Below are 17,115 nucleotides of genomic sequence, written 5' to 3'. Positions count from 1 at the left end.
CCGTTATGTAAATGGAGTGAAAAGATGCATTCTTTTAGGAAAAAATAGGATTTTTATTTGCTAGAAAGGAAGAGCAATATAGTAAATAGATTTTTCCAATAAGAAGAGTTGGAAATTTCTGGCAACTTTAGAGAAACTGATATGAAGCAGACAGACTTCTGGGTTATAAAAGATAACAGAATCCCAGTGTCTCATTAATGGAGTTAAAAGAGAGGAGAGTAAAGTTCCTTAATACCTGAAGTGTGACTTTATTTCAAGTGAAATAAAAATAGGACTTAAAGTAGACCAGCCAGGAATGGTGGTTCTTCTCTGTAATCCCAGCACTTAGGAGGTGGAGGCAAGAAGACTGTGGCTAGTTCAAATCCAGCCTAGGCTACAGAATGAGAAACTGTCTCAAAAAGGGAACAAAAGGGAAGGGATAAGAAAGGATGGAAAGGGAAGAGGAAGGGAAACAAAGATAGATCATAAGAGAAGACATAATATCAAAGGGATTTAACCCCTAGATGCTTTGAAGAGAGGACAGAACTGGTAGATAAGGAAGTCTCTGTTAACTATGAACAGAAAAGAATTTTCCCTAACAGGGTCCAGGGATCTGGAAAAAAAGATTTGCAAAAGTGTCAAGGCAATCAGGGAATAGAAACACAATAAAGCAAAATTTATCATGAAAGAAATCATTTGGGATGATATTTTGAAAATACTTAATAACTGAGTATAGGAAGACAATAAGCCCATCATCAGATATCATAGTGGTAAAGTTTTATACATCCCTCAGGACAGGCTGTGATATGTAAGGCAGTATGTCTTACTTCATTAGGACAATAGGATATTTCCAAGGATTTGGGGCAGAAAGAGATCACTAAATCAAAGTCTCTAACTCTAAATGAAGAAATGAAATTACTACTCTGTGAAAAAGATTTTTTTTCATCAATGGTATTGTTGTAATGAGTTTGTCCTTGTTTACTATTATCAAATTAAAATCATTTGAGTGAATTCTTATTAGTCAAGAGATGTTAGCCAAGTGGAGTATTTTTTAAATTGCTGCCCAGTTCATGTGATTTAGGAAGGAGAGGAAAATTGTTTCATAATATACATGTTCACACCAGAGAAGATGTGTAGGCTGAAACTTATGCAGAATTCCTACTGAGAAATATAATTAATTCTAAGATTGGCTGAGTCACAATACACAATAGACATGTAGCCTCAGTATGTAACATTCTAAGGACCCAATGCTACACAAGATCTGAGGAGAGATTATGTAAAACACAGTATTCTACCTCAAAATATTTTGGTCTTGCCAATAAATCCTGGGGAAAGACTAATTAACCCTAATTTCAGATAGAATTTCACAAATTATTATGTCTTCTTTTTTTAGGCAATGGTGAATCAAACCTCAGTCAATGAGTTTATCCTCCTGGGAGTGACCAACATCCAAGAATTGGACCCTTTTCTCTTTGCTGTTTTCCTTACCATCTACTTTGTCAATGTGACTGGGAATGGAGCCATCCTGGCAGTTGTCATCTCTGATCCAAGACTTCACTCACCTATGTATTTCTTCTTGGGAAATCTGTCATATCTAGATATCTGCTACTCCACAGTGACTGTGCCAAAGATGCTTGAGAACTCCATCTCTACTAACAAAGCAATTTCTTTCTTAGGCTGCATAAGCCAGCTTCATTTCTTCCACTTTCTGGGAAGCACTGAGGCCATGTTGTTAGCAGTGATGGCGTTTGACCGCTTTGTGGCTATCTGCAAACCACTTCATTACACTGTCATCATGAATCCTCAGCTCTGTGCCCTGATGGCTCTCACTGTCTGGACCATTGGTTTCTTCCATGCCCTGATGCACTCCATAATGACATCTCATTTGAACTTCTGTGGTCCCAACCATATCCATCACTTCTTCTGTGATGTTAAGCCATTGCTGGAGCTGGCCTGTGGGAACACTGAGCTCAACCAGCAGCTGCTCAATACTGTCACAGGGACCATCGCCATGGGTCCCTTCTTTCTCACACTTCTCTCCTACTTTTATATTATCACTCATCTCTTCCTCAAGACCCATTCCTGCAGCATGCTTCACAAAGCACTGTCCACTTGTGCCTCCCACTTCATGGTGGTTATGCTTTTATATGTTCCTGTTCTGTTTACCTACATCCGTCCTGCCTCAGGGGGCTCCCTGGACCAGGACCGGGTCATTGCCATCATGTACACTATGGTGACTCCTGCTCTAAATCCACTCATCTACACTTTGAGGAACAAAAAAGTGAAGGGTGCCTTGACCAGGATGATCAGAAGAAGGCTCTGATTGGATAAATCTAGAGAAATCTTCTGAAGTATAAATAATTAAGCATCAGTGAGAACACCAAGATGTGAAATCATTTTTCTTCTGCAATTGTTTAGACTATGTATATCAAGGAACTTAATGAAAGAAAACTCTATGAACTGCATTGTATTCATATTTGGTAATTCATCTTAGGTAACACAAGGGTAATTTGAACTAATGTAATATGAGCCAGGTAATCCTAGCGCTAAACTTTTTAGAGAGATGTCAGATGATAACATTTATTTGCTACACTTTCTTATGCTTGAAATCAAGTATACAAGTATGTCTATATAACCCACATACTGCATAGATGGATAACATGTAGGTGGCAGGTTCCATTTAGTTTGACATACTATAATGTGTTCAATAAAAACATAATGTTTATATTTTGCAGATTTAATGCAGGACAATGGCTATCAATTGGAAAAGTAAATGTTAACTGATATGAGTTAAGGATAATTTATAGGAAGCATGTAATCATTTCTTCTTCACATGAGGAGGTAAATAAATAATAAAGCAAATGACACTATATTCCTTAATTTAGAAAATACAGTAACCCATAGTTCATCTTAGGATTTCTGGAGCCTCTATCTCCATAAATGTTTTTTTAGAAGTCCTCTGGTCAAACTGTTAAGTATTATTGTAAAATATTATTAAAATTGGAAGCTGTTTGAAGAAATTTATCCACTCACTAACATATTAATTTCACATCAACATTTGGAAATGGAAAATGATGACTTTCAAAATGCTTCACATTTTTGTTTTATTCTATTATTTATGTATTTATTTTGAAAGATTATAATATGATATAATATGACATACAAGTTAAATATAAAAAATTCATCAAAATTTGGTTTACTTTTCCTTACTTGGCACCAAACTTTTACTAACTGAAAACAGTGAAGTCATAATTATTTAAATATTTCTGGAGCTAATAAATGAAAACTACTATGTTCATCACTTTCTAGATTCCTACAATTAGCTGCTGGCTCTGAGAGGACAGTGGATTACAGAATTTATAAATATTCAGAAACTAGGTAGAAGTCTGTAAGAATATATTTGCATTAATCTATTTTGCACAAAATAATGGGTTTCATTATGACATTTGCACACATGTATACAAGGTACTTTAATCCTATTCACCCTACCCCCCATAACCTTTCTTGTCCACCTCTCCCCTCCCACTGTTCCCTTCCAAACTGCCAGACTGACTAATCAAAGCCACACCTTTCTTTCCTCCTTCCTTCCATCTTTTCTTTCCTTCTTTCCTTCCTTCTTTCTTTCTTTTCTCTCTTCTGTCCTTCCTTTTCTTTCTTTCTTTTCATGTATAAATCCAATAAATTTTATTCTGACTTGTCTTTAAAATCAGCCTTCCTTGTCCCGCTAATACACTTAAATTTACAGAAGAGTGTGTGTGTGTGTGTGTGTGTGTGTGTGTGTGTGTGTGTGTGTAAGTGTAGAAGTCATCTCCCACTCTGCACTATCCCATACTAGTAGACATCATTTCTACTGTCATTTCTGTTGTGACATTTTTGTTATTGTTGTTCTGGGTGGGGGTACATTGTAGCACTTACAAAAGTTCTTAGAATGTATCAAATATATCATACTTGAATTCACTTCCTCCACTGCTTTCCTTCCTGCCTCCTCCCCCTGATTCCTGGAACAGTTTCAACAGGTATCATTATTGCATTTATATACATGTGTATACATTGTATATGTGTATTATTAATATAATAATACACATAATATTAATAATAATATAATATAATAATTATAATAGTTTAATAGTAATATAATATGTGTATTCATCCTCCTGCCCCTTTCCCTGCCACCTCCCTGCTAACACCAGTACCAAACACCCCCTCTCCCACAGAACCTGTTCCTCCCTCTTGTTCTCCGATTTTGTAGAAGAAAACCCACAAAAGATAAAAAGAGAAGCATGATGTTTTTGCTACTTTGAGATAAAGATAGCTACACAAGGATTTTCTTTGTGTTGTTTGCATGCATATGTGTATGACAACCCCAATTAGTTCATCTCTTCTAGTCCTCTTAAAATCCAATCTGAATGGAATTTGTGAACTATCGAGAAGCACATAGGGCTCTGCTTATCTGTTGTCTCATAACTCACTAGGATCTGAAAATTTAATAGCTTCAGTCCCATGATTATATTACTTACTTCTGTGGATAAGAAAGGGGAACAGCACAGCAAAGAAGAATTAACTCTGCTCCTTAATCTCTTGAGGCCTGCCCTGCAATAACTTCAATAGCCGGGCATGGATCAGCTGGGAGGTGACAAAGCCTCTCTATTTCTCTCTGTCCTTATCCAGTTGTCCCATATGGTGAACATTTGTTTTTCATCAAGGAAGCCTTGGGTCAAATTTTTTCATGGAACAATAAACCAGGGAGAAAACAGCCAGTTATCTCAAAGACATAATCATGACCAGCATTGACATAACTTCTGCCGTATTCTATTTGGCAAATAGTCACAGGCCAGCTGAGCTTCATGGGAAGAGGAAATTGACCCATCTCCAAGGAAAGAGTGTCCAAGACTTTTATGGACATCCTTATTTCACCAAATCCCACTTCTGATTACTAATAATTAACATTGTCTGCATTTCTAAAGTATAGCTACAAGTCCTCCCCAAAATCCTAAAATCTCATCTCAATAAAGCATCAGCTCAAAGTCTTTTTTTTTTTTTTCATCTAACTCAGGACAAAGTACAGATGGGACTTTTTAGACATGACTTTTTAAATAGGATGTCATTAGCTCTGACCATCTTTGCACTAAGTGGTCAATTTATCTGCCTATCACATACTCAACACACAGTGATAACCTAGGTCTAGATTAAGCATACGATGGAAAGTATGCTATTTCCCTATTACCTTGGCTTTTCTCACTCATCGCAATGTGTCTCTAATCCACCACCTTAATTTCTATTTTCTTTCTTTCTTTGTGGGGGAAAGCACTGGGATCTGAAATTATGACTTCACTTTGATAGGCAAGCAACCTAAAGCTTGAGCCACACCCCATCCTTTTTTGCTTTACTTGGTTTTCAAATGTTTTGCACATTTGTTTGGGCCAACCAAACTGCAGTCTCCCTACTTACACCTACCACAGACCTAGGAAGACAGGTACATGCCACCACACCCAGCTTTATTGGCTGAGGTGGGGGTCTCACTACCTTTTTTTCCTTTGTTGACCTCAAACCATAACCCTCCCAATTTCTGCCTCCTGAATGTCTGGGTTATAGGCATGAACCACCATGCCCAGCTATTACATATGTCTTTTATTTAGAGAATTGAGACCATTGACATTCAGGTCTGCAATAATTCTTATCATTTTGTTTTTGTAGTCCTGATTCTTTCTTCATTTGTTTGCTCATCATGTGAGATGTATTCTTTCATGTATTGTCATGGTTGTAGGACTCCTTTTAATATCTTCCATAGTTCAGGTATAATAGTCATGAATTACTCTAGTTTTTGATTGAGGAAGGTTTTTCTCATTTCTTCTTCAATTGTGAAGGTTAACTTTGTTCAATACAATAATCTAGGTTGACAGTTGTTTACTTTCTAGGCTTGAAATGCATCATTCCTTGCCCTCTTACTTTTAGAGTTTCTGTTGAGAACTCTATTACTCTGATGTGTTTGCTTTTATATATGGTGTGGTATCTCTCCCTTGTGTCCTTCCATACCCTTTCCTTGTTCTACATACGTAATGCTTTAACTATAATATGACATGAGGAAAATCCTTTCTTGTCTGTCTGTTTGGTGTCCTAAAAGCCTCCTGTGCCTGGATAACCATCTCATTCTCAAGATTTGGGAAATTTCTGCTCTTTCATTATTGAATGTATTTTCTATGCCTTTAGCTGTACCTCTTCTTCTTCTATGCCCATGATTTATAGGTGTGTTCTTTTAATGGTGACCCAGGAGTCTTGCATGTTCATCTGTACTTTCTTATTTTTGTCTTTATCTTTGTCTGAATGTTCTAATTCATCTTCCTTGTCTTTAAACCCTGATATTTTATCTTCATCTTGATCTAGTCTATTGGGTAGACTTTCAACTGAATTTTTTGATTGACTTTTTTTTTTTACTCATATGTGCATACAATGCTTGGGTCATTTCTCCCCCCTGTCACTCTCTCCCTTACCACTTACCCCACCCCCTCCATTTCTAGGATTTCAATGTGATCTTTTCAAGCTCTTTGTGCCTTTATTAAATTCGTCTTTCATGTCCTGCATTCTTTCTTACTTAATTGAGCTGTTTATTTTTATTCTCTTTGAATTCATTCAGGTATTCATACAGTCCTCTTTAATTTTCCTGACCATTCTTATAATCATTCTTTTGAATTCTTTCTCTGGGTTTTCATCCACTTTTCTTTCATTAGAGCCCATTCTTGTGAAGTAATAGTCTTTTGAAGGAGTCATGCTGCCTTTAAAAAATATTTTTGTATGTTTTTACCTTGGGATTTGCCCATTTGAGGCCAAGTTATTGATTGAAGATTTTAATCACCTGTATTAGTTCAGTTGAAGTATTGTCAGTGTTCAAGAAGAACTGTGTAGTGACAGGGTTGGGGTATAGTTTCTCACCACTGGAGTGGGGATACCAGTGGCCTAACATTTGTCCATGTGCTCAGGGCATAGTTGATCCCAAGACCACTCAGACAGAGGAAAATTAGCTGTTGTTTTTTGTAGCTCCTATTGTACAAGTAAGTATTATTTGGGGGGTTGAGGGTCGAGTTGGTCAAGTGTAAGTGGTATGTTTCTGTGCTGCTTTTACTTTAGAATCTTACCTCTTTTGTGAGCTGGGAGTTGCTGCTGGGCACAAGGATCTTTTTAGCCAGGTCCTTATTTGTCTTGTCTTGCATTAACTAGTTGGTCTAGTTGAAAAATGATTTTGCTGCAAATCTTGGAGTTTTAATTTCTGCCAGCATTGAATAATTTCAAAATCTCCTATCTTTTAACTTTTTCAAAATAGGTACCCAAGGAAAATCACTATAGTATTGGCCTGTGTAGAATATTAATCTGCCTGGGAACACATTCTTCCATTAGCTTCACACATAGACCTCCTTGTGGTGAGATCTGGGAGATGAAAGGTATATTTTCCCCTTTTCTCTCCTTTCTCCTACCCTCTACCTTCCCCTGATACACATTGTAGATGGAACAGAAAAATTCCTTGCTTCTATAGATGTGCATGCAGTCAGGCATCCTTTAGCCCATGTGGGCACATTAAGAAAATAAACCACCTAGATCATATGTATAAATATGCATATATATGTATGTATGTTTGTATGTATGTATGTGTGTATATATACACACACGTGTATAGTCTAGTAGGTTCTTGGTTTTTAGTTTTTACTGATGATGTGTGCTCATGTTTGTTTATATTCCTCAAATCTCTGATCAAATATTAGGCAAAATAGCCAAGAGCCTTTGTTTTGGTAAATTCCTAGGGAAATGTTTGCTCATATAACTTACCTGAGAGTAATTTCTTCTGCTTCCCATCCAATGAAGTAAGTCATCATCCCACAAACTTGTTTTGTGAGGAGGACAACTCCAGGCCATCACTAAAAATGTATCTGGGAAGAGCATTACCACATTTTCTACAAACTGTACAATTATGACCTTTTGCCTTTCTGTCTAATGTATCAGAAAATGCTAGAAGGTTACAATTATTTTAGGATTTATTTGTACTCTAAATGTCAAATTATTAATAGCAGATACACAGTATTTGTAAGAAATGTTTATGTTAGTTATTTTCCAAACTATGCCCTATTTATGCAGTTTTACCACTGATTGTTCATTATATTCTCACTCAGTTCTATTTGAGATAAGAAAAAAAATCCCTGGTCATGAACCAGAAATGCCCAGTGTGTGTCCACACACTATCACAGATTAGAAGAAAGACATTAAGCAATTCAATGAGTAGCAAATAGACTGTGTTGCTTGTGATGTGGTGTGCTAGGATTTTTTTTAACAGATTTTCTGCTGAATTCAGTTGAGTCTATTTAGAAAAACTGCATCGACAAAGTCAGTGAAGGAGCATCATCTGGGGCACCTACACTCTTTTCATCTAAATATTATATGCTTAATAATGCCCTGCTTCTATGGCTTAGATCACTGGTTTAGACTCAGCTTGCACTGATTGAATTTGCATTGCACAGCCATAAGCTTCCCATTTTGTTAGCATCAGGTAAGCCAGTAAGAATGGCCTGGGACCTCATCTCACAATAGTAACACCTCAGACATTGGCCAGCTATGTGAACTGCATACTTCCTACTTCCAGCTTTGATTTTCAAGTAAATGAAAATCCATAGATTCTCTTCTCTTGTATCACAGGAAATGAAAAATAATACCTTTTGACATTGTTTCTAGAATTTTAAAGTAAAAAATGATGGTATTATCCAAAATTCTTTTATTTCTGAACATGACAATGGATTCTGCTAACATAAACTCAAGATCAGAACATCTTACCCTCCAAATTTAGACAGATAATTGACTCTAGTTTATACCATAAAATATCTTTACATTTGGCAGGCTCTGAATTTTGTTGTTTGGAGGTGTGTGTATATATGTGTTTGTGTGTGTGCATGTATATGCATGAGTGTGTGTGCATACCTAAGTCAGGAAAATAACATTCCTGCTTCTGTGTGAGGAGAAGGGTGTATAAAGCATTAAACATTAGCCCTCATTTTGTTTTAAATTACAAACATATGTACTCCTTCTCAGAATTGAAATTTTCTCAAAATTAATGAAAACAATTTTATTCAGGATTTAATGAGGTACTACTAGCTAAAGCCAGTTTGACATGCTGAAAGATGTCAGACTAATGAAAGGTAGGCAATCCAATTTAAAACCAAATGCAGAATGCTTTTAAAGTACAAAAAAAATTAAAAAACAGGGGAGATCCAAGATGACAGATAGGAGAGGGAATCAGAATTCCTGAATCCACAATTTCAGAAACAACTTGTAGTGATGGTAGGTACATTTGATAATCCTGACTGTTTTTACCCAACCAAACATCCACCAATGCATAGGGCACATGTAAAATTCAAGGACTGACCCTTAAAACAACTTTTAATTATACCTAACAACTAGGGAAATCCCTGTGTGGCACAGCCACTGGGGTGTGTCTACCTTTAGAAAAGCCACTGGCCATCTCTCCTCCCAACCCCTTTTGGTTTTGTTTTGTTTTTTGTTGTTTTTTGTTTTTGTAAAAAGCAGTATACAGAGGACCAAATAAAACTGAACTCTGTGAGGTACTGGACTCCCAACCCTTGGAAAACCTACATATGCTTGCCAGCCTGGACCCAGTCCCAGTGTGTCTCTCTTGGGAAAAGTCACCCACCATTTCTCCCCACTGACTTAGATCCAAATCTGCCAGTGTAAATCTGCAAACACAACAGGTGAACACTGCACACCACACATCCTCCCAGGAACATAATCAAGTGCAGCTCATGAGCAGATTGCACACACACATGCACACCCCAAACAAAACTGAAGGACATAGAAGTGAATATAATTTACTACTGTAGCAGGGGAGGGGTGAAACTGCTGAAACAATCTCCAAGAGCAGAGATGGAGCAAGGAGGCACCGTCCCAGAATGGGAAGTGGCAAATCACTGAGCTAATCCTAGGGGACTGTGGGTGGTTCACAAAACTGAATTGCCTCACCTTGTTGGGGGATGCTGCTGACCAGTCAGAGTTGTGGCTGTGAAGCGACTCTGCTGCCACCTGGCACAAACAGCAACAGATCTGTCCACCTTGGACAATTTGGTAGTGAGCAATCACAGACCTTAATTGCAACCAGCCTGTGGGCAGAATAGTCAACTATTGCTCACAAGTCAAATTTCTGGTGACACCACTTCAGAGCTTCCGCCTGCACCAGACAGCCCATCAGACCAAGCAAAATAGGACTAAAAAAAGCCCCAGCCAACTCCCCCACAAGCTGTCTGACAAGAGGGGCAGCACCCTTCTTCACACAGTCCAGAATACCAACCCTGAGAAGAGACAGGGACACTGAGAAAGCCCCAGTCATAAGCACCAGTACCTGGATTTGATGCCAAAGGAATAAGTCCAAAACTTTCACCAAACTGACTTTATTTTGTTGCTGTTATTGTTTTACTTTATTCCATTTTTTCATTTTAATTCCTATTTTTTATTTTTTCTTAATGTTTCCCCTATTATTTAGTATTTTTAATTTATTATTCCTATTTTCTTATCTCTATTCTTGCTCCCTTCACTCTCCTTTACTTGTGCTACAATCCTTTGTTCTCCCCCTCCCAATCATTTTTTCTGCCCTTTTCATACATTCTCTCCCCTGACTTCACCTCCTGCTCCTCACCTTCCCTTACCTTTCATCTGATTAGCTCTCCTTCCTCCACACTTATCACCTTCTGATTAGTCTACTTGTACCAATCTTACAAACCCCATGCTTCTGCAAACCCTGACACAAACGTCCTCCACTACAACAACTGAAATGCACACTAACACACACACTAGGGCCCGAAAACCCTACCTCTTCCCCCCCACACCTTTCTGCCTCCCTTCTAGTACCACCTTTTAAAGTTACCCAAGTATCTATCTCTATCCAAACAACTGTTATCCCCCCCCAATTCCCACTGCTTATAAATATTATCACCAAGGAATACTCTATATAATATGTAAGCAATAGGTTTCGAATTGAACCTGTGAATTTGTTATTGCTAATTTACACTTCCAGGTTAGGGACAAAACAGCACATCAATGTAGCTAAGTCAGTCACAACACAGGAATTTAGCCACTCACAACACTGTAATTAAGTCAAGGGAAAGATAATAGGTGATTAAAACCCCCAACTAGCAAATCAATAACATAGGAACACAGCACAAAATAGAAGTACGGGGAGAAGAAGAAAGCAAGAAAAAAACACCCTTCAAAAGACCAACAATTCAATAGACGATTTAATTGGAAAAGAAGAAAATCAATACCCAGTTCCAGGCCCCAACATAATGATAATAAATATGACCAATGAGCTCAATGATGTCCATAAAAAATTCTCAAAGAGGAAATCATGAATGGGCTCATTGAGATACTCATGGAGAAGCTACAAGAGTCAGTTAAACAGAACATACAGTACAAACTCAAAGAATATCAAGGTACCACAAATAAAAAACTCAATAAGACACAGAAACAACTAAATGAACTCAGAGAGGACATCAACAAACTTCAAAGTGAAACAGAGGCAATGATAAAAAAAGAGATATATGAAATAAAGAAGACAGCACAAGATATGAAGGGGAGTTTAACAAAGATCTGGAAAACCTCAGAAAAAAGAATCAAATAGAAATCCTGGAAGTAAAAAAAATTCCTTAAATCAAATTTTAAAAAAATACAGTGGAAAGCCACTCTAGCAGACTAGAAAAAAATGAAAGACAGAATCTCAGGGATCAAAGACAAAATAGATATTAATGAAAAAACAGAAGACCTCTTGGAGAAAAGACCCAAGAGCTGCAAAATGAACAGGTAAGAACACAGCAACTCCATCAAAATACCAAACCTGCAAGTCAAAGTCATCAAAGAAGAAAAAGAGGTGAAATAGGCATAGGTAATGACTTCATCAACTCAAGTGTCCCAGCAACTAAGAGAAAAGATCAACAAATGGGACTATATCAAACTAAAAAGCTTCTACACAGCAAAAGAAATGGTCTCTAAATTGAAGAGGCCACCCACAGAACAGGAAAAAGTCTTTGCCAACTATATATCTGACAAGAGGTTGATAACCAAAATATATAATAATCTCAAAAAACTAAACTCCCAAAAATTCAGTGACTCAATGAAGAAATGGGCAAGTAAACTGAACACAGCATTTTCAAAAGAAAAAGTCCAAATGGCTACAAAATAAAAATAAAAAATAAATTAAAAAAAATACATGAAAAAATGCTCACCATCTCTGGCCACAAAGGAAATGCAATCAAAACCACATTAAGATTCCACCTCACTCCTGTTAGAATAGCTACCATCAAGAACACAAATGACAACAAATGTTGGCAAGGACGTGGGGGTAAAAGGAACCTTCATACACTGCTGATGGGAATGTAAGCTAGTACAACCACTACAGAAAACAATATGGAGGCTCCTTAACTAAAGATAGACCTCCCATACAATCCAGCAATACTTCTAGGGATATACCCAAAAGATTGTGAGTCAGCTTACAACAAAAGCACCTGTACACCCATGTTTATTGCAGCATTATTCACAATAGCTAAGCTATGGAAATAGCCTAGATGTCCTACTGGAGAACATCAACTTAAGTGAAGTTAGCCAGGCTCAGCAGGCCAAAAGTAGCATATTCTCTCTCATTTGTGGAATACAGACCTACCAAATGTAGTAATATTATGAAATACTGGTCACACAAGAAGGGTAGGGAAACTAACAACATGAATAGGATTGATATACTCACTATACAAGAATGAATATAGAAGTCTTAAACTCACTGAACCTACCATAAGAAAGGGACTAAGGTAGAATGAAGAAAATTGGAAGAGATAAAACAATTGGAGTATAATACATACATACAAGGAAATATCATCAAGGAAACTCCCTCTGTAGCTACCTTTCTCTCATGCTAAAATGTCATATTTTTCATTTTATCTTTTCTCTTTTTTTCCTACAAAATCGGAGAACAGGAGGGCAGAACAAGTCCTGCCAGAGAGGAGGGCTGGCACCAGTGGGAGGGAGAGGTGTTGGGGAAAGGAGGTAGGAGGGTGAATATAGTGCAATAAAATGTATACACAGGTAATTAAATGCAAAAATGATATCTGTTGAAACTACTCCAGAAATCAGGGGAAGGAGTATGAAGGAGAATGGCTGAGGAGGTGGATGTATGTATGATATATTTGATACACTGTAAGAACTTGTGTAAATGCCACAATGTACCCTCACCCTATACAGCAATAAAGGAAAAAATCAAGAAAACATTTTATACAACAAGAAAGAAACTTTTTTCTTATTACATTCTTTTATTTTTTATTATTGTGTACTGAGGATACATTGTGACATTTACAAAACTGCTTACAACTTGTAGTAGGTGAATTTACCCGTCCATAATTCTCCTTTATTCTTCATCCTCCCATTCCTGTAATAGTTTCAATAGGTCTCATTTTTCCATTTACACACATGTATACATAATATTTCCACCATATTTACCCTCCTATACCCTTTCCTTATACCCTCCCCACTCCCAATGGTACCAAACCCCCAAACAAGACCTGTTTTGTTTGGCTTCTAGTGCTGTTTTTGTTTCATTTTCTATTTTTTTATCTTATCATTTTTACATTTACTCACATGTGTATACATTGTTTGGGCCCCATCCACAACACCCCACCCCCCTGCAAGCTTCTGGGCAGAACCTGTGCTGCCCTCTTGTTCTCCAGTTTTGTTGAAGAGAAAACAAAAGAGATAATAAAAAAAAAGACATAGGCATAACATTTTTGCTAGTTTGAGATAAAGATAGTTATACAGAAAGGTTCCTAGCATTGCTTCCATGCACATGTGTATTACAACCCACACTGGTTTTTCTCTACCAGACCTCTTCACTAATTCCTGGTCACCTTCCCATAGTGGCTTCTGCCAGTTTACATTACTATATAATATAAATATATATTACTGTATTTGCTTCTATATAGTAAGCACATCAACCACATTCAAGTTTTTTGTTTCTTTCCCTTTCCCTATTCCTTCCATGCAGATTCTCCCCTTAGTGTGTGACTCATGTACAATCATATTACTACATTTGTTTTAAGTCTATAATCTGCATATGAGGGAGAACATGTGATTTTTGGCCTTCTGAGCCTGACTAACTTTGTTTAAGATAATGTTTTACAGTTCCATCCATTTACTTGCGAATGATAAGATTTCATTCTTTTTTGTGGCTGAATAAAATTCGATTGTATTGAAATACAACATTTTCTTAATCCATTCGCCAGTAGTAGACATCTTGGCTGTTTCCATAGCTTGGCTATTATGAATAGTGCTGTAATAAACATAGGTGTACAGGTGTCTTTGTAACAACCTGAATTGCAGTATTTTGGGTATATCCCTAAGAGTGGGGTTGCTGGATCATATGGCAGATCTATGTCTAGTTTTTTAAGCCTCCATGTTGTTTTCCAAAGTGGATGTACAAGCTTATATTCCCACCAGCAGTGTATGAGGGTTCCTTTTTCCCCATATTATCACCAACATTTGTTGTTGGTGGTGTTCTTGATGATAGCTCTTCTAACAGAAGTGAGATGGAATTCTAGTGTGATTTTGTTTTGCATTTGTTTTATGGCCAGGGATGGTGAGCATTTTTTCATGTGCTTTTTTAAATTTGTTTGAAAAAGTTCTGTTGAGTTCTGTTGCCCACTTCTTTATTGTTTCATTGATTTGGGGGGATTTTAGTTTTTGAGGTCCTGTATATTCTGGTTTTCAATCCCTTGGAGAACTACAAACCAGGGACTACAAAAGGTGGAAAGATCTCCCATGCTCATGGACTGGTAGAATCAACATAGTAAAAACGGCTGTACTACCAAAAGCAATCTATATGTTCAGTGTAATTCCCATCAAAATCCCAATGACCTTTATCATAGAGACGGAAAAATCTACCCTAAAGTTTGTTTGGAAACACAAAAGACTGCAAATAGCCAAGGCAATACTAAGCAAAAAGAACAATGCTGGAAGTATCACAATACCTGACTTCAAACTATACTACAGAGCCATAGCAATAAAAATATGGGCACAAAAACAGATATGCAGACCAGTGGAACAGAACAGGGGACCCAGATATGAATCCACACAGCTATGCCCACCTTATTTTCGATAAAGCCACCAAAAACACAATGGAGAAAAGGCAGCCTCTTCAACAATTGTTGCTGGGAAAACTAGTTGTCTGTCTACAGAAAACTGAAACTAGATCCATGCCTATCACCCTGTGCTAGTATCAACTCAAAGTGGATTAAGAACCTTAATATCAGACCAGACCCAAAATCTTGCAGTTAGTACAGGAAAGAGCAGAGAATACCCTGGAAGCAATTAGTTTAGGTAAGGACTTCCTCAGTAGAACTCAAGTAGACTCAAGTGGTCCACCAAGTAAGAGAATGGATGGACAAATGGGACTACATGAAATTAAAAAGTTTCTGCCCAACAAAAGAAATGGTCTCTAAACAGAAGAGACCACCCTCAGAATGGGAGAAAATTTTTGCTAGCTATACATCAAACAAGGGACTGATAACCAGAATATACAAGGAGCTCAAAAAACTAGTCTGGGGTTTTTTTGAAATACATTTTTGTTTGTTCAAGATAACTATATAGCGTATTTCATTGTGACATTTCCATGTATATTTGTATTATAATCTGAATTGGTTCATCCCTTCTATTTTTCTCCTCTCTACCTTGGTCCTCTTCTTATGGTGATTACAACAGGTTTAAAAATTCTACATTCATTTTTATTATGCTCTCCACCAATACGCCCCTTCATCTAGCTCCAAACCATTCCTAACTCTGGTCTCTATTTAATGAGACTCTCCTCCTATATACTTTCCTTGGTCTCCACGTACTGGTCTTAGGGCTGCATGTTCTTTTCCAGCATTTATTATACTTTTTGTAATAGTAGACCATTCACAATATCTTTAACTAAGTTGTACCATCTGGAAACCACTTTTATATGGCTCTATGTGATTGTCTTTTGAGTTTCATTTTCCAAAGCAGAGAAAATTTAATATCCTAAAACACAATCACTTTATTTCAGTTCACTTTCATGTTATTTTTCCTCCTCATTGATAATGGTCACATTGGGAATTCACTAAAGGAATCACCTCTTTTTTTTCTGTTATAAAAAAGAAACTTTAAAAAACAAATTCTGAAGTCTGGCAGAATAGCTCTAGTGCTAGAGTGCCTGCCTAGCAAGCATGAAGCCATGAGTTCAAACCCCACTAATGACAAATAAATTAATTAATTAATACATATACATACATACATACATACATACATAAAAACAAATTCTGGTAACTATGTGGAGAAAGTGGAACCCTTATCAATTTTGGTGGAACTATATGTTAAACCAGACACCACAGAAACAAGAATGGAGGTTCCTCAAAATACGAAGACAAAGCTAGCATATGATGGACCTATACCACTGCTTGGACATGCCCAAAGGAATCGGACAACATGCAGTAGAGATACCTGCATATCCATGTTTTATGGCACTATTCACAATAGCCAAGCTATGGAATCAGACTAGGTACCCATAATAAATGGAACGATAAAGAAAATGTGATGTATATTCACAATAGAGTTTTACTCAGCCATAAAGAATGTCATTTGCAGGAAAACAGCTTGAACTGATTCTCGTCACGTTAAGTGAAGTAAGTCAGTCTCACAAAGGCAAGTATCATGTGTTTTCTCTCATTGTTGAATCCAAGTGAAGGGTCTGTTAAGGATGTGGAAGTGAAAAGGGGGGAAATAGCAGGGGAATAAGAAAGGATAGTAGCAGGGGTACATATGATCAAAATATGCGCATGTATGGAGTGTCATAAAGAACCCAGGACTTTAAATGAAAATTTATTAGGCCGCTGACATGTGTTTTGTTCATAGTTCTGAAAATAAGGAACAAACATAATAAGGAAAGGGAATAGGAATATTGTAAAAAATGACACATACAAATTGGTTAGGGCTAATCCCTCATAGTGCAGGTGTGTGATGGTTACTTGTTTACTTTTACAATAATTTTGTTGAGCACTAGGAGACAATCTCTCTTGGGATTTTTATGGAGATCTGTGTCTC

At 37.1% G+C, this 17,115-nt stretch overlaps 1 protein-coding gene across 1 annotated transcript; it reads left to right on the top strand.

Annotated features, from left to right (window-relative positions):
- Positions 1-1,375: 1,375 nt before the first annotated feature.
- On the top strand, positions 1,376-10,390 carry LOC109674185 (olfactory receptor 12D1-like). The gene is made up of 2 exons (XM_020151225.1): positions 1,376-2,301; positions 10,378-10,390. The coding sequence occupies exons 1-2, from the start codon at positions 1,376-1,378 to the stop codon at positions 10,388-10,390; spliced, it is 939 nt and encodes a 312-aa protein (XP_020006814.1).
- The last annotated feature ends 6,725 nt before the right edge of the window (positions 10,391-17,115 follow it).

Source organism: Castor canadensis, chromosome 8, assembly GCF_047511655.1.
Source record: "Castor canadensis chromosome 8, mCasCan1.hap1v2, whole genome shotgun sequence".
NCBI classification, from domain to species: domain Eukaryota; kingdom Metazoa; phylum Chordata; class Mammalia; order Rodentia; family Castoridae; genus Castor; species Castor canadensis.
Note: the sequence above shows the minus strand (reverse complement) of the source record. Positions and strands in the feature narration are given on the sequence as shown.